Raw genomic sequence first — 18,682 nt, forward strand, 5'->3', positions numbered from 1 at the left:
CCACCACCCTTCCTTCTCATGCCCATGGAGATACTACTAACAATAGAAGCTTTTCTACCAAACCACAATAACACAGCCTTCTATGCAGCTACTACCAATAATTCAGGGGTGATGCACAAAATGAAAACAATTTAATACTCTCATGCTAGACATGGCCCATTCATATACTATTAGAAAGGCAAACAGTTACTATATAATGTGTAGCAAATTACAAAACCATTCGCTGAGATTAAAGGAAAACACACTTTGCTATATTGACCTAGTAAGCAACAGGTATTGTAAGTTCCATGGAGCCTCATTAGATCTCTTTGGAAGAAACAAGTCTTAGTAATTTATAAGGATCGTGCACAGTAGAGTTTTGAATGGAATAAGGAGATTGCCATACCTAAGAGATTGATGGGAATCCTGTAAAGAAAGACCCCTTACTAGAGCCTCCCAGTCTCTGCATCATGCTGAGAGGATTAGGGGACACTGAGGTCACTGGCATTCAGATAGTAACCGATACTGTAAAAGTGGATGGGATGGGCTTACTCAGAGAGAGTGTATTAATCTCTTCTCACACTGCTATGAGGAAATAGCCAAGATTGGGTAATTAAACCTCTTAAGAAAAGAGGTTTAATGGACTCATAGTTCTGCATGACTGGAAAGGTCTCAGGAAACTTACAATCATGGCAGAAGGTGATGGGGAGGAACAGCACCCTCTTCACAGGGCAGCAGGAAGGAGAAGCACGAAGCAAAGGAGAAAAAGCTCCTAATAAAACCATCAGATCTTGTGAGAACTCATTCTCTATCACAAGAACAGTATGAGGGTAATTGCCCCCATGATTCAATTATCTCCAACTAGGCCCCCCCTATAACACAAGGGGATTATGGAAGCTATAATTCAATATGAGATTTGGATGAGGACACAATCAAACCATATCATTCTGCCCCTGGCCCCTCTCAAATATCATGTCCTCACATTTCAAAACACAATCATGCCTTTTCAAAAGTTCACCAAAGTCTTAGCTTATTCCAGTATTAACCCAAAAGTCCAAGTCCAAAATCTCATCTGAGACAAGGCAAGTCCCTTCTGCCTATGAGCCTGTAAAATCAAAGAAAGTTAGTTACTTTCTAGATACAATGGGGGTAAAGGCATTGGGTAAGTATACCCATTCCGAATGGGAGAAATTGGCCAAAACAAAGGGGCCGCAGGTCCCATGCAAGTCCAAAATCCAATAGGGCAGCCATTAAATCTTAAAGTTCCAAAATGATCTCCTTTGACTCCTTGTCTCACATCCAGGTCATGTTGCTGCAAGAGGTGGGCTCCCATGGCCTCGGATAGCCCCACCCCATAGCTTCGTGGGGTATAGCCCCACTTCCAACTGCTTTCACAGGCAGGCATTGAGTATCTGTTGCTTTTCCAGGTGCACAGTGCAAGCTGTTGGTGGATCTACCATTCTGAGTTCTAGAGGATGGTGAACCGCTTCTCACAGCTCCACTAGGCAGTGCCCCAGTGGGGACTCTGTATGGAGGCTCACACTCTGCATTCCCTTCCTCACTGCCCTAGCAGAGGTTCTCTAAGAGGTTTTGCCCCTGCAGCACATCTCTGCCTGGACATCTAGGCATTTCTATACATCTCTGAAATCTAGATGAAGATTCTCAAACCTCAATCTTGACTTCTGTGTACCTGCAGACCCAACACCACATGTAAGCTGCCGAGGCTTGAGACCTGCACCCTCTGAAGCAATGGCCTGAGCTGTGCATTGTTCCCTTTTAGCCATGGTTGGAGAAGCTGGGATGCGAAGTACCAAGTTTTCGGGCTGCACACAGCAGGGGGGCCCTGGCCCAGCCCACGAAACCAATTTTTGCTCCTAGGCCTTGGGACTGTGATGAGAGGGGCTGCTGTGAAGACCTCTGATGTGCCTTGGAGACATTTTCCCCACTGTCTTGGTGATTAACATTTGGCTTCTTGTTACTTATGCAAATTTATGCAGCTGGCTTGAATTTCTCCCCAGAAATGAGTTTTTCTTTTCTCTCACATCATCAGGCTGCATATTTCCCAAACTTTTATGGTCTACTTTCTCTTGAACATTTTACCGCTTAGAAATTTCTTCCACCAGATACCCTAAATCATGTCTCTCAAGTTCATAGTTCCACAGATCTCTAGGGCAAGGGCAAAAAGCCACCAGTCTCTTTGCTAAAGCATAACAAGAATGACCTTTACTCCAGTTCCCAACAAGTTTGTATCTCTAACACCACCTAGGCTCAGACTTCCTTGCCCATATCACTATCAGCATTTTGGTCAAAGCCATTCAACAAATCTCAAGGAAGTTCACAACTTTCCTACATCTTCCTGTGTTCTCCAAACTGTTCCAACCGCTGGCTGTTACCCGTTCCAAAGCAGCTTCCACATTTTTAGGTATCTTTTAACAGCACCCCACTCTCTGCAGTACCAATTTACTGTATTAGTCTGTTCTCACACTGCTATAAAAAAAAAAACTGCCTGTGACTGGATAATTTATTTAAAAAAAGAGGTTTAATTGACTCACAGTTGCACATAGTTGGGAAGGCCTTGGAAAACTTCCAATGACAGAAGGAGAAGGGGAAGAAAGGCACCTTTTTCACAGGGCGGCAGGAAGGCTAAGTGCTGAGCAAAGGGGAAAAAGCCCCTTATAAAACCATCGGGTCTCAGGAGAATTTATTCACTTTTACAAGAACAGCATGGGGGTAACCACCTCCATAATTCAATTACCTCCCACTGGGTCCCTCCCATGACACACTGGGGATTATGGGAACTACAGTTGAAGATGAAATTTGCCTGGGGACACAGTCAAACCATATTAGAGAGAGTAGGAGGTAAACATAGAAAAGAAACCCAGAAAGAGCACTGAGTAAAAATCCATATTTAAAGAGTGGGCAGAGGAAGAGGCACCTGTGTTGGAAAGTAAGGTGATATTGAAAAGATGGAGAGATGAGAGGGGGCCATGAACTGTACCTTATCAAGGAAGCAACGAAGGAGAGGGCTTCAAGAAAGAAGGAGCAGTCAAGAGGTTCAAATGCTCTAGACAGGTCAACTAAGTTAATTATTGAGAGGCATAGTCTAGATATAATTCAAAGATACCTTTGATGAACTTGGCAAAAGCAATTTCAGTTTAGTGGCAGAGGCAGAAGTCAGCCTCAAGTGAGTTAGTTACAGAGACAAGGAAATTAGAAGATGGGGTTATGAATACAGATAGTGCTCAAGTAATTTGATTGTGAATGAAATATGGGAGACTTACAGAGGGATGTGGGATTCAAAGAAAGTCTTACTCTGTTTTGTCAGGATGGTGGATATTTTAAAAATACTGAAATATTGATGGAAAGTCTAACATAGGGATAAGTAAGCTAAAGACAGGAGAAAGGAGAATGATCAATAGTGCCAGGTCCTTGAGAAGAGGAATGGTATTGGGTGTTTAGATTGAGGAATATCATTTATACGGGTATGAGAACAATGCCTTCTACTTCACTTATATAGTTCCCTCTATCTATAATACTGGATACATAGTAGGGGTTCAAAAAATATTTGAGAGTCTTTCAATATTGCCTTGCATTAAGTGACCCCTAAAAGCAGAGCCTGAGACAAGGGCTTTCATGTAGTTTTTCGGATTTTTGTTTTTGTTTGTTGAGGAATGATCTGGGGACAGGAGTGGTGACACTAGGAAGCAGGAAACAGGGAGGGAGAGAAAGCCATTCCAGGGTACATTACTAAACTGGTTATTATCATCAGCAATTAGGGCTCAATCCCACTAGAGAGCCTATGAAAATCATGTAGAATGAGGCTCAGAATTGTCTATCTAAAATAAGAAGAGAAGAGTACTGATCCATTAGTTTTTTTTAACTTTTATATTAGGTTCAGGGGTACATGCACAGGTTTGTTATACAGGCATATTGTATGTTATGGATATCTGGTGTACAGATAATTTTGTCACACAGGTAATTAGTACCCAATAAAGAGTTTTCTGCTCCTCTTCCTCCTCCCAACCTCCACCTTTAAATAGGCCTCAGGGTCTGCCATTCCCTTCTTTGTGTCCATATGTACTCAAAGTTTAGCTCCCACTTATAAGTGAGAATGGTATTTGGTTTCCTCTTCCTGTTTTAGTTTGCTTAGGATAATGGCCTCCAGCTCCATCCATGTTGCTGCGAAGGACATAATCTTATTCTTTTTTATGGCTGCATAGTATTCCACTATATATATGTGCCATGTTTTGTGTTTTTTTTTATCCAGTCTACCATTGATGGGCATTTAAGTTGCTTCCATGTCTTTACTATCGTGAAAAAAAGCTGTGATAACATGTGTGCATGTGTCTTTACAACAGAACAACTGATTTTCCTTTGGGTATATACCCAATAATGGGGTTTCTGGGTTGAATAATAATCCTTTTTTAAGTTCTTTGAGAAACTGCCAAACTGCTTTTCCCAATGACTGAACTAATTTACATTCCCACCAGCACTGATCCACCAGCTCTTGATTCCTGTTGCTAAAGTTGTCCCAGAGTCTTGGCACCTTCAAAACTTGTATCTGCCCCAGAATAGCTAATGAGTCTCTTGCAAGCATCCCACTTGGGAAGAAGTCAGCCCTGGAACATGGGATCCACAGTGCAGGTAAGGCAAGGTGATAGCAGGCCACCTCTGTGCAAAGCTAGTAGCTGAGGCAAACATAGCTGGAAGGATGTGAGACAGAGCATGCTCCATACGAAGGTCAAGTAAATATCATTACTTCGCAATCAGAGCACTAATTTGTGTTTATTCATGGAAGTATTTCAAATACTAACAGCAAACCACTATAATCATTATACATACAGGAGATGCATCCAAGCTATTTAAAGAACCTCCATTTGAGCTGGTTGTTGAAAACACTTTTACTTAGGATTCTGGAAGCACTTCAAGAATATTCACCTGAAGATGTCTTTACTGGATTTGTTTTGAAGATTGTCTCTGTAAGTCTTACATTTTGCTTTAAACTCCTGTGTTGTAAATGTGTCCCTAATGATGAAATTGCTATTTATTTAATATTCAAAATCTCTCCCATTAAGACCAAATTAACATCATTTAAAACATTTCCAAATAGCTTTTCTTTGAATAATTACACTCTATTAATTTCTGCCTCAGGGTTTTCTTTCAGAAAGATAATAATTTACTGGGGATACAGTAGCCACATCATAGAGGCTTTTCTACCTTCCACGATGGTATATAAAGCAGGATCTTAGATGAAGTACCAAAATCCAGGTGAGCTGAGACCAAGATGCAACAAAAGTCTTGAAAGTTAATTAAATCCCAGAATAGTTACATCCCATATCTATCATTAAAAGTTGGTTATCAAAGAAACCAACACGATGGAAGCTATGTGGGAAGGTTTTATCATGCACATATGTTGATACATGAATCTATGAATAATTTAAAGACGAATTTGGAGAAAATATCTAGTAATCTTTCATGTGATCGGCTTATAAAAATCCCTAAAAGAGGATCAGCATACACAAAACAGTGAGGCTGATTTTTGCATGTGGATTAGTCTCTGAATTCTTGCATTTTGTAGGGCTTTGTAGCGTTCAAAGCATTTCAAAGCCATTATTATCTCCCTTGATCCTCACAACAACCTTCCAATTTAGAAAGGGCAAGTAGCATGATTCCGTTCTACAGAGATGAGGAAATTAGTGCTCCGAGAGTTTAAGTGACTTGTGTAGTATTTCCTGGCTGGTAGGTGGCAGATTCCTGATTACAACCCAGGTCTTTAAAGTCAGGGCTCTTTTCTCCACATCAGACCACTAGATACTTGAATCATAAACTGATGGAAAGCAGGGGCAATGCTCTATTGCACCTGGTATACTTCTAGGGTTCAACAAGTATCTGTTAATTATCTGCCAATATTTGCTAATTGCTAGTACTTCTAGAGCATCTCCCAACCCTTTATAACTACTATTTTTGTATGTTTATACATAGAACTCTTACAAACAGCAACATGTATCCAAGCTACCAACTGGCTTCATTGTAGTACTAGAATCATCCTAGAAACAGGCTGATACATGTTATTGCTCCAACCTCAGAATTCCTTGTTATATAAGATTTCTTTTTTCTTCACTACATCTATAGAATATTACTGAGAGTTGAAAATACCACCGGGTAGTAGATGGATCTACACAGTGTTACCTGTCTGGTTGGCATCTTTACAAAGGTTTAGGGAATAGCTAGCTGCTCTGGGTTTGCATGAGTGGTTGTGGGTGCCACAGGTTCAGGAAGCCATTCTCTTCTCCTGGCCTGAATCTGCACAAACCCTCACAGGCTCCAGAGGCCAACTATATCTTTAGGGTCCTTGCCCTTTCCTTGAGCTCAGTTCCTACAAACCATGTCCTTCTCCAGAATGTTCAAGTTGCTGCATGTCATCTTACAGGGCACTATAGGCTCACCTAAAACAGTGAGGGAAAAGTTTCATTCTGTCCTAAGGCAACAAGACATCAGGGAGCATGTGGAGAAAGACCTGGCAAAGGCAGGATGACCACGGCTCCTTCAAATTTTCTGCTTTCTTCCCACCTCTAAAGTACTTTATTTGTATCTTATAGACTTTTTTTCTCTTATGTTTTAAATATTTGAAGATTTGTCAGTACTATACCCTTTTTATGAATACAATTGCATGCGCAGTGAAAGTTTATTCCATGAGTAAGTGAATTCTTACCACGTTGAAGGCCACCCTCTGTGCCATGAAGAGAGTATGGGCAGGGTTTCACACAATCCACTACAGACAACATACACATTGCTGGTGATAAGTTACTAAGGGACTGATCTTGTTTATTCATCACACTCCCTAGTAGCAAGGGTAGCCAGGGTCTGAATCTTATTACTGAAGGAATGTTACTGCGACTGCTGCTGAAGTACAGATTCTCCAGGATGATCACTAGAAACGCTACTCCATAAGGAGAAAAGACAGGATTTTCAACCATCTTGGCTCAGAACACAGAAATCAACTTATTGCTTTCCCCTGCCTCTATAGAGGAAAGCCGATTTCTCTTTTATCCAAGTGGAACCGAGGCATTTCAGGCAGAGTCTTCCCCATTAAAACAAGGGCTCTTCTGGGAAGGATTAGCTTCTTTTGATTTTGCTACAAAACCCCAGGTCCCTACACAGAAAAGGAACTGGCAGATTAACAAATTTCACAGCTTTCTGTATATCGCCAGCTCAGCTTGTCCAACAGCAGGAGATTAAACACCGGGTTCCCCCAAGCAAAACCATCAGGATGGCTACCTTTACCTCCTAGTCAGTATGAAAATAAAACATGAGGTAGAGACCTTCAAGGTCTCCCTAAATTGTAGGAGCTGCCTGGGTGGCTTATGGATCCTTCTGTTGCAGATGAGACACAGAATTAAAAATAATATGAATAAAATTGACTGAGCATGAGGCACCTTCCTTTACAGGCACAAACAGGAAAGGGTAAAATTTTTAACATCATGGGAAGAGGTTTAATTTAATAAATGAATAACATAGAGAGGTTACCAAGGTTTTTCATTATTTAAACTGTACTCTTAAATGCATATACTATACATTTGTATATAATCTTTCACTCATGTGTAAACAATTACACATTAAAGATGAGCATCACATTTATTAACATGCAGAGAAAAGATATGGGTCTGGATCTCACTTGCATTCCTCACGGTTCAGCTGTCCACACATGGAAAAGCCTCATCTTTGCAACAAGGCTGCAAAAAGTCAGTGGTTTCCAAACATTTCTTAGCAGCAGTATCTTTTTGTCAAATGAAAGAGTATTAAGAAACCTAATACACAGAGCAAACAAAAGCAGAGTTGCTGTTTGAGGAGGTGCTGAGAAGCCCAAAGCCCTACCTTTCCAGACATCCTCCTCCATTTGGCACATAAGGGTGGGAAAGGATGGAGGGAAAGGCTGGTCTCCTTTTTGGGGTGAGTTGTTTCCTCCTTTCTTTCTCAGTTATATGTCTCTATTAGCACTAAAACCAAATATAAGACATCGATACTTTTAAAAGTTAGAAAAATTAAGTGGATAAATCTCTACATCATGAAAAACCAAACCCACCAAAGTCTCTTATCCTCATCTTGGTATTATTTAACTGCTTAAATAGTAGGCATAAAAAATAATCTGCCTCTACATGGATCCCCTTTAAAAGCCAAAGCAGTAAGCATCCCTCAGTGGAATGCACAATCTTCAATCTCCAGCTCTGCCTTGGCACTACTCCTTGGGGGGCCACCTTGAAGCGACTCAAGCCTCACTGCTCCGTGACTTCTACCAAGGCCATTCTTTGATAGACCGGTAGCCAGGAACAGGTAGAACACCATCTACTCTGAAGCCCCGATACTGTGCTCATATAGAATCTGTGTAGCTTCTCCAACAGAGTAGGAAAAGCTACTCTGTTGGTCTGTGAGTTTTCTGCTTTGGCAAAGTCTGCAGAGGCAACTTTATTTCAATGAACAGAATGAAAAAGTTTGCCGTTTTCTAGCCCAGAGGCAGATATTGGTCACAATCAATACAAATCTTACCTTCTCCATAAAGCTTGTCCTGATCCTAACCTCCACCCCGTTAAAAAAAAGATTAAGAAATGACACTGGTTTCAGAAAATCATTTGAGATGGTTTCTAATAATTTTTTTAAAAACAATACACACACGAAATAAAACAAAAAGAATATAAGAATGCAGCCAAGGAATAAAAAATGACCAATGGCAAAACATAAAGGGATACGAAGAACAACAATACCATAAGCTTTATGTGGGGAAGCCGCTAAAATTCACACAAAAGTTAGTTCCGTGCTTTGTAGCATCTATAAAGAAGGGAACACAACATTATCTAGATTTAATTAAAGAAAATAGAAAATGTTCAGTTCAATTTTCCAACTTCTTTTTATACTACTCCACTCCCTCCCACAACTACAACTACCTGGCTAATTCCGTTTTCTTACTTCCTTAACTTCACCCAGGCCTTCTCCTCCGGGCATAATGCTCTTTCTCCTTCACCTACTTAACTCGTACTCATAGCCCTCCTTTGAGAAAGCTTGTACTGACCCTCTTCTAGGGTAGGGGGAAAGGCTCTTCCTCCAAGAGCAACGTGTGCTTTCCACTAATACAGCTCTCATCACATTGCATGATAATTGTTTAGTTATGTGCATTTCCCACTGGGCTGAATGTATTTTAATATATTTAAATGAATAAATATAAAAAGGACAGTGAATAATATATTGGGTAATTCCTGGACAGCAGTTTTATAAAAATGCAGAGACATTGTACATATGGTCATTTCTTATGCAGCGAGCAATTGTCAATTAGGCTAATTTGTATTGTTAGCTGGAGAAACAAGATTCCCTTGCCTGAAAAAGATAACTAACTACACTTCCTGAGAATAAGGATGGTGTCTTATCTTCTCAGTTCGGTTCAGTTCAACAAACATCTATTGAGTACCAGTCATTATGCTAAGAGCAGGAGGAGCAATGATGAATAACACACAGTCCTAATCCTTTTAGAGACTTGGCTGGGGAAACATAACGCAAATGGATAAGTAGTCAGCACTGGAGCTTGGTCAGGTCCAATCCCGACTGAGGATGTCAGAGACTTCCTACAGGAGGTGCTGTCTGTCCTAAATTCAAAGCATGAATTTGTCTGGTAAAGGGACATCTGAGGCAGCAAAAAAAAAAAAAAAAGTGTATATATATATATATATATATATATGAAAGGCATATAAAGTAAGAAATGGCATAGTTTGTGCATGGAGACTAAAGAGGTTTATGTTTATTGAAGGTTAAAATGAAACAAGGAAGGAATGTGAAGAGCAGTGGTGGGTAAGGAACTCATATGCAGCTGATGGAGTAGGTAAGATCCAGGTCACAGAGGTCTTTGTAGACAATGGTAAGGAAGTTGAATTTCACCCTATAGGTGATGAGCTGCCACTGAATGTAGAAACACTGAATTAGCCCTGTGACTAGCTGGTGGGGCAGGTTAGTGTTGATCTGGGAGAAGCAAATCAATTAGTAAGCTCTTATAACATTTCAGAAAATGTATAATAAGGATTTATAAATGGTTTTAAATAGCCAAATAATGATGATGTGTCTCCCCTTTCCTGTTATAAATCACCCTAGAGCAATAAGAAAAATAAGAAAGGGAAATGCACACTCTATACTTAATGAAAATCTAACTCTGAAACACAATATATGTGGAAAAGGAGTCACATATATTGTGTACCAGGTGATTCTGTCTTATGAGAAGAACCCACCCACATAAAAAACCATCTTGTGTCATATGGAACCTCAGTGAGAACCAAGAAGGATTCTTGTTAAGCTGAAACAGAGCCCTAGTCTAACACTAAAATGAACCTCCTCAAATAGTTTGTCCAGGAAGAACTGACAGCATTAAAAAATAAGCAATAAACACATAATGATAAAAGAAAATAGCATAAGAATGATAAAATGATATAGAAAAAATAAAAGAGGGAAAGGGTCAGGAAAAACAAATAACAGATATGGACTAAAACATGCTTCCATAGAGCAAATGAAAATTGCAAACACACTGCTATAATTTAATAACCTGTATGATGAGGAGATCACCTTTATAAGAGTTTAAAGCGGAAATAAAAGACCTCAGGGAAGATATGTTGAGACAAGAGAAAGAGACACAATATAAACTGACAAAGCTCCGAAAAGAAGTTAAACAAAAAGAGGGGGAAAAAAAGCAAAAAAGCAAAAACAGCCTAGAGAGTCCAGACTCTACTAAATACTCATTGAAGAACAATGTAAGACCGTTTTTATCTCATTTTGCTCAGTTTGCTCAGGGAGTAAAAAAGGGTTGGGATGGGAGAAATTATGGCTCTCTTTTTTCTTTCCTGTCTAGTGTACACATCCTAGATGTCCTGGAAGAAATAAACCAAAACAATAAAACTGAAATAAAAAATATATTTCAAGATATGTTACAGAAACTCTTGAGAAATTAAAAATAAAGAAAAAATTGAATCTATTTAACAAAAGAAATTAATATTTCAGAAGGAAGAATCAGTACACTATGGCCAACCACAAAGCATACACTAACTAATAAGTAATTAGTATTAAAATATTTTTTAAAGGATTTAAGTATCAAAGTTAAAAAACAAAACAAAACAACAACAAGATGCCTTAAAGATAAATCTGAGACTGGCCTGACATAGTAACAAGTTATTGGAGTAAAAATTCTCATGGAAAGAGGATGACACACACATTTTATACCCCAAGAAATGATATTAAAGCATAAAAAGATGCAGACAAACATATTTTCAGCATTCAAAAATTAGCCTTTCTTGGAAGACAAATTTCAGATAACCAAGAGATAAATACGAAAAACTATAGGAAAAAGATTTCTGGGGACAGTGGAATACATTTACCTGTAAGACTAAAATCAAAATAAATACAGGAATTACAGTGTAGAGCAGAATGTACATGCTCTAAAATAATGGCATTAACAAACTGGGGCTGGAGAGAGAAATAGGGCAAGAGGTCATAAACACACTATTTTTTCCACCTTTCTTCTGTAGTGCTTCATAAAATATTTAAGTCTAACAGAATTATATTTTAAGGCAGTAAAACAAACACTAGGTAGTAATTATTCAAAATTAGGTAGTGGAAGAATTAAAGAGATGGTAGAAAATAGAAATGCAAGTAAATACACTGATTTTGTAATTGCTCCCCACAGGAAATCAATAGATATTGTCCAGAAATAGAAAATTCAGTATGTTTTATAAAGTTCTATTCATAAAGCTACGCACTTAGAAGAAAAATACAAATACTCAAAATAATCAAAGAGACACATAGGAAACAAACAGACCATATAATGGGAGTTTTAAAGTAATCATAATTAAAACACAAAGCATATAGTGTCAGAACTAAGACAAGTATGTCATAGCTGTCAATGCAGATGGCCAAACTCGCCCGTGAAAAGAAAAAGGTGGATTAAATGCTGATGGCCCACTGATTTCTATTTGTACCTGCACTACATGTAGTTGTTTACCTGCAACCCACTGGCATTCTTTTACAATATTTCAATCTTAGCTAATTGATAGTTGCAAATAATACTGTGTAATCTGTGTTTAGTTGACGATTAACGACATCCAATATTTTTCTCAAGTTTATTGGCCTTTTCTATTATTTGGGGCATTGTTAATCCATTGGGCCCCATCTCATTGATAGTAAAAAATAAAGCCTTCAAGTCCCTATGGGATCTAGCACCCTCTACCTTTCCGGTCTTATCTCTAAATTGTCTGTCTAGGTCTTGTTACAGGTTCCTGCTTATCTCATTGAACTCTGATTATTGGAGGAGCCTGAGGTTCAGTCTTTGGATTGTTTCCCTTTTCTATCAATCTTTATTTTTTAGTGGTATAAGAAATATCATCAAGATGCTGGCAACTTTACAATAGATCAACTCAGCTGTAACTGGCAATTCTGGCAATTGAGTGCTTTACAGTGGATATACTCAGTGGTGACTGCCCCATGACCCACCCCTTCTCCTGAACCTAGCCTCAAATCTGTAACTGCTCACCAAACATCTTCATGGGGGGCTCGAGGGAGCGAAGGCCTGACAACCTGGCTCCATGCTTCTCTCTGACTGCACTGTCTTCTGCTACCCTGTTCCTAGTTCACCTAGGACCCTAGAACCCTAAGGTAGTGACATGCTGTGTATTTCACAATGAGGCCTTCCATGTCTCCCTAAATAAAACACCAACACTTTTATGCCTTCAACATTCACAGTCCCTGATTTATTTTTATTCATGGCACTTACATATATATTTTGTAGATAGATAATAGTAAAGGATAAACAGAAAGATAGAAAGCAAATATTCATATAACACAATATTTCTAGGGCATTGTTTTGCTGCTTTACAGATAGCATTAATAAATGTAATCCTCCCAGCAACCCATGAAATAGGTACTACGATTATCATCTTTTTATAAATGAGTCCAATGAGGCACAGCTCAAGGTCACACAGCTAAGCGTGAAATGCCACAGTCTCAACAAATGCCAGGTGTTGGGCTCTACATGATATGTTCTTAACCACTACTCTTCATAGCTTTTCATATCTATGTATATTTGGATGTTTATATCATACACATATTTTTTCCTATCTTCCACTAGAATTAAATACCACTAAGGCAGAAACTTTGTTGTGTTCACTGTCTTAACCCCAGCACCTAGCACATGTACTCAGCAATGAATAAAACTTTATTGAATAATGAAACCTCATATCTTTTCAAGGAAAATAAAAATTGATGCTAATTAAAGACAAAACTTCTATCTGCTTCCAGTATAATAGAAAATGAATGTTTCAGGATATATATATTTTTTAATCTGTATATCTGTCTGCAGAGTTACCACAAACTTTATGTAACACAAGAAAAAATAAAAAATGTCTGAACATTTTAAATTCTAAGTCATGTTTCCGAGAAACAATTCTGCCATATTTAGCATTAAGGGAAGGGCAATCCAATTGGCAAATTCATAACTCACTCCTGTGCTTCCACTGTAAAAAAAAAAAAAAATCTAAATATAAAGAGATAAAGGCCTTAAATGGGGACCACAGCAATGAGAATGGAATAAAAGTAAATACTAGAGAAATCATGAAAAGTGATATTAGCAGAGGCTGTGGGTTCATTTAATTTGGCCACACAGACTGACCTTGAGTGACCTGCTAGGGGGTTGTGCCACAAACTATGTCAGGGTCAAGGTTAAGGGTGACCTGTTGGTTCGGTTTTGCTTGTGGAACATCTATGTTGGGATGTTGAGTAGGTTATTTGATATTGAAGGCTGCAGTACATGGTAGAGGTCACAGCTCATGGATTTGAAAGCCATCAAACTTGGAGATGGTCCTTAAAACCAGGGTATTGCTCAGGACAAAGAAAAGCAGGTCAAGGGGAGAAATCTGAGGAACCTAAAGTAGTGATTGGTGCTGTGTATTTTGCACTGTTCATGTTCAATAAACAAACACGCCGGGCGCGGTGGCTCACGCCTGTAATCCCAGCACTTTGGGAGGCCAAGGCGGGTGGATCACAAGGTCAAGTGATCGACACCATCCTGGTCAACACAGTGAAACCCCGTCTCTACTAAAAATACAAAAAATTAGCTGGGCACGGTGGCATGTGCCTGTAATCTCAGCTACTCAGGAGGTTGAGGCAGGAGAATTGCCTGAACCCAGGAGGCGGAGGTTGCGGTGAGCTGAGATTGCGCCATTGCACTCCACCCTGGGTGACAAGAGCAAAACTCCGTTTCAAAAAAAAAACACTTATGAATAAGAGAATGAGAGTGCTGTTGGCCTGCCAAGACTTAGAAATACAACCCTGAGATTCTGGCTTTCAGGTGAGAAATAGGGATTTTTGAAGCCACAGAACCTTTCTCTTTCACTCCATCATCTAAGATGTTTTTTGAGTGCTTAGCCACTTTTCCTGTATTTTACTAGACCTCAAAACTCTATGTAACTAAGTTATAGAGATAATTAACTGTGATGCCTACAACTGGTCAATACAACAAATATTGACTACCTGAGCAAACCTGATATGCAAAGACATCTCGTGAGGGCCAAGGGAGAGGGGTCAAATGTGTGTACTAAATATTGTCCCCATTCTCAGAGTCTGTAAAATGCAATTTGGAGAGAAGACAGATCCATTGAGATTTAATAAGTAATGGCTCCTGATAGCCTGTGTGCTAGAGGAATGGTATAGACCGTGGAGCTACAAGGGTTCAGAGGACCGCGAGTCACATTGAGCTTGGAAGTTCATAGAAAGTCTCCTAGAAGAGATGGGATTGAACTGGACTGAAATACTAGGGGTCAGACAGAGAAGGTCATTCAGGTGTTTAGGTCTGAGCAAACTCAGAGTTTTCAAAGTTCAACTTTCCTGTAGGAATAGTTTGCAAAACACCTGAGAATAGAAGGGTAAAAAGGCTGAGTGAGGGAAATGAAGGTTGCAGTCAAATGCCACGTTTGATTTAGCACACACATACTCTGTTAGTCATCTGGTGGAGCATCATCTTTTGTTCCCCTTATTTTTGCCCCATTTTGTACCTCCTTGTAGTACACAGTAGAGATAACAAGACCCAAAGCATAAATGGAGGCTTCCCTGGCCTGCCTAAATACATGAGTCCCATCTAATTTTTCCTGAGACTCAGTTCTGGGAGTAAACTCTTTGAGACATGGACATTGAGGAGGTAGTCAGCGCTGAAAAGAAGGGGAAAGTTTAGTGAGTACTAGATATGTCCAGAAAAAGAATCCTAAAGATGTTTAATTTATTGGGGATTTTCATTGCCAAGTTAGATAAGTCACTTTAGGTAGAAATAGAATGTGGCTTTGATAAATTACTGAATGTCAAATCCCATAAGATATTTGACTTTAAGTTACCTCAAACCCAACCCAAGACCTAGTCAATTTAGACAACTCAGGTGCTATAAAGTGGCAATCCACCTGAAAAATTCAGTGCATCACTAAAACCAGTAAAGTCTAGGCTCTCCCCAGAGGACTGGGACCCTGAAGCAAAGGAGAGACAGTGTCTCAGCTCCACATCTTTACAGTCTTGGGAAAGCCACCCTCCTTTTCCTAGCAGGCAGCCATCTTCAATGATGCATCTTCCTACCACCAACTGCACTTTCTGTACTCACCTGAATGAAGATATATTCATCCTGGACAACCAGGGAACTGATGTCAATGGAGCGGGCAAAGGGGCCACTTCTAGTTGTCTCAGCGCATTCCTGGATTCTGCAGGTGAGGTAGTGAGCATCTGAAACAGGAGGGCAGAGTGATGCTTAGACACAAGTGGAAACCCTGATGGAGCCCCAGGTAGCACACAAAGCTCTACTTCATGGGGAAATCAACAAGGTAATTTAAAGTAACAGTGAAATTTTATGTTTCTGTCCACAGAGTTTGTAATAACACCCCCCAAAATGGTAATATCTAGTTTGGGCAGAGACAGGGAAAAATAGTTCATCTCATATCATACTGCTGAAAGAGTAGGTTGGTATAGCTTTTTGGAAGAACAAATTTGAAATATATACCAGAATTTTAAAGGTACATATCTTATATCAGTAATTCTAATTCAAGGAGAATCTGTTTTCTTGAATTCTCTAATTAGAGAATTCTAATTCTCTAGATGTTCTCTAGAGAAAGACTCATATTTTCACAAAGAGGCAAGGGCAATAATATTTATAGTGGCATTGTTCATAGGAGGGAAAACTATAAGTTAAATGCCCATGAATTAATGATCACCCAAATAAACTAAGATATATGCATATGACAGAGTACTATGCTGCAATTAGAATAATTTGGTGGATACATATGCTTCAACATGGTAATTTCTCTAAAACACACTGTTCTACAATCTTTCAAAAATTAGTTAGCATCATGTATAGTATGATACAATTAGGTTTGTGCCATGCTGCACAGAAAAATGTTTAAAGGATACATAGGAAAATTAGCTATGATTCCTTTTAGGCAAAAAAAAAAAAAAAAAAATGGACTCAAGGAAGTAGACAGAATTCAAGTGAAACCTTTGCTTTTCACATTATATACATTTGTATTATTTTTACAAGAATGCATTCACTTCTTACATAACATTTATAAAACTTATATAATTTATTGTAAAAACCTTCTCGAGATCTCAACAGCTGAAACTTCCTCCCTCACCTCCCAAAAAATGTGTGTGGTACCAGCTGTAGCTGAATGGGAAATATTTGGCTCCAAAAGGCATTCTGATTATGACTAGAAAGTTATCCAAGGAAAGGCAATCCATTCAGTTTTTGCTCTTTAATTGAGGAAAAACTACAAGTGAGTCTGAAGAATCCACCATAAAAATTTGCTTTAAAAAAAGGTTATTATTCATTTAATGAAATTTAAAAATAAATGATCAAAATAAAAAGTAGAAATCACTTTAAGATTAAAAGTAGAGAAATCTTTATTAGCTAAAACCACATGCATGATTACACCTGCCTATCTAATGTGATGTTTCCTTGTATGTGTGCATATGTGTGCAGAGGTGTCGGGGGCTACAGAGAAGGGAGAGGTAGGCAGCAGATAAATAAAGACAAAAGGCTTACAGAAGCAAGAATGTACAACAATTGAGTTTAAACTATGGGTCCCTTGTCTCTGTTTATCTTTAATTAAGTAATTGATGGATGGATTCAACAAGTATTTCTTATGCACACACTATATACTGAGTATCGTTTGGGTACTAGGAATAAGGCAATGAATTAGACAGAGATTTTCCATTCTAAAAGAACCTTCTGTCTAGGAAGGGCTTTACTTATACATGTAGCTAGTTATAGTTATTATACATATTAATTTAGAAACATGATGCTACTTTAAGAAACATTTTAATACGAAAAGAATTTATTACATGCTGTACATAACTATTTCTTGAATATTCAAATTTGAGAAATGTCTGTTTGCTTTGGTAACCATAATCTGACTACATCTAGTACTGATTTCATTCACCCCATCAGCAGTCATCATCTGCCCTGGAGCTCTTGCCTCTAAACTTTTCTTTCTTCCGAATCCCATACAATCCAGTTGGTTCCTAATCCTTGACAATTCTGCCTCTGAAGTGTTTCCATAGTCTCTTCTCTTCCCTCCATTACCTGAGTCACTTGCCTGGAACACTTTCTTGTCATCTGTGTTCCTTCTGCACTCATTTCACATCTAGGGTCCATGTGGATGACGTATTGGAAACTGGATGGACTCGAGACAAGCAGTCAAAGGCATCTCTAAGACCTAAGCCTGGGCTAATACCTCTCAGCATCAAAATCACCAATATTGCTGAGTGCCTTGGGACACGGCCTGAATAACTTTCTATGACAGGGCAGGCCTTTACAACTATCTTAATAAACTTAAATGCTTAAGGGGCCATGCAAATTATGTGTGGGAGTAAAATCAGCAGGGATACGTGATAAATGGTGGCTGGCACAAGGTCTCAGTGTCAGGAATCTCTGAAGAGCAGCAGGGACCACACTCCAATGGCAAACATTCCCCTCTTTTAAGGGGGAACTGCTTCTCCATGCAGCGCTCATATGCAAAAATAAGACATTCTAGTTTTTTGTTTGTTTGTTTTTGAGATGGAGTCTCACTCTGTCCCCTAGGCAGAGTGCAGTGGTCCAGTGCACTGCAAACCCTGCCTCCCGGGTTCAAGGGATTCTCCTGCCTCAGCCTCCCAAGTAGCTGGGACTACAGGTGCGTGCCACCATGCTCGGCTAATTTTTGTATTTTCAATAGAGACAGGGTTTCACCATGTTGGCCAGGATGGTCTCGATCTGCTGACCTTGTGATCCGCCCGCCTCAATCTCCCAAAATGCTGGGATTACAGGCATGAGCCACCGCGCCCAGCCAACATTCTGAGTTTCTAAGAAAAGCTAAATGCCCCTATTTTTTAAATGTCAAATTTCCTAAAATTAAGAACTAATTTAAATTTAAAAGATGGTGTAACCCAAACACCATGAGGCCAAACAAAACAAGCCTACACTCCAAATGAAACCCAGGAGCCAATGTTGTTTTTTTTTTCCTTTCCAACTTTTATTTTAGGTCGAAGATGTACATATGCATAGGTAAATTGCGTGTTGTTGGGGTTTGGCATGCATATTATTTCATCACCCAGAAAATAAGCATAATACTGAATAGTTTTTCTATTTTCATCCACCTCCCAACCTCCACCCTCAAAA

General features: G+C 39.1%; 1 protein-coding gene across 1 annotated transcript in view; it reads right to left on the minus strand.

Moving 5' to 3' along the window:
• Positions 1–18,682, minus strand: part of SORCS3 (sortilin related VPS10 domain containing receptor 3) — a 612,970-nt gene that overhangs the window by 144,608 nt on the left and 449,680 nt on the right. Inside the window, exon 7 of the mRNA XM_012450168.3 lies at positions 15,638–15,756. Coding sequence (XP_012305591.2) covers positions 15,638–15,756 — 119 coding nt within the window. The remainder of the gene's footprint in view (positions 1–15,637; positions 15,757–18,682) is intronic.

Source organism: Aotus nancymaae, unplaced genomic scaffold (genome assembly GCF_030222135.1).
Source record: "Aotus nancymaae isolate 86718 unplaced genomic scaffold, 86718_ANA_hifiasm-v0.15.2.pri h1tg000010l, whole genome shotgun sequence".
NCBI classification, from domain to species: domain Eukaryota; kingdom Metazoa; phylum Chordata; class Mammalia; order Primates; family Aotidae; genus Aotus; species Aotus nancymaae.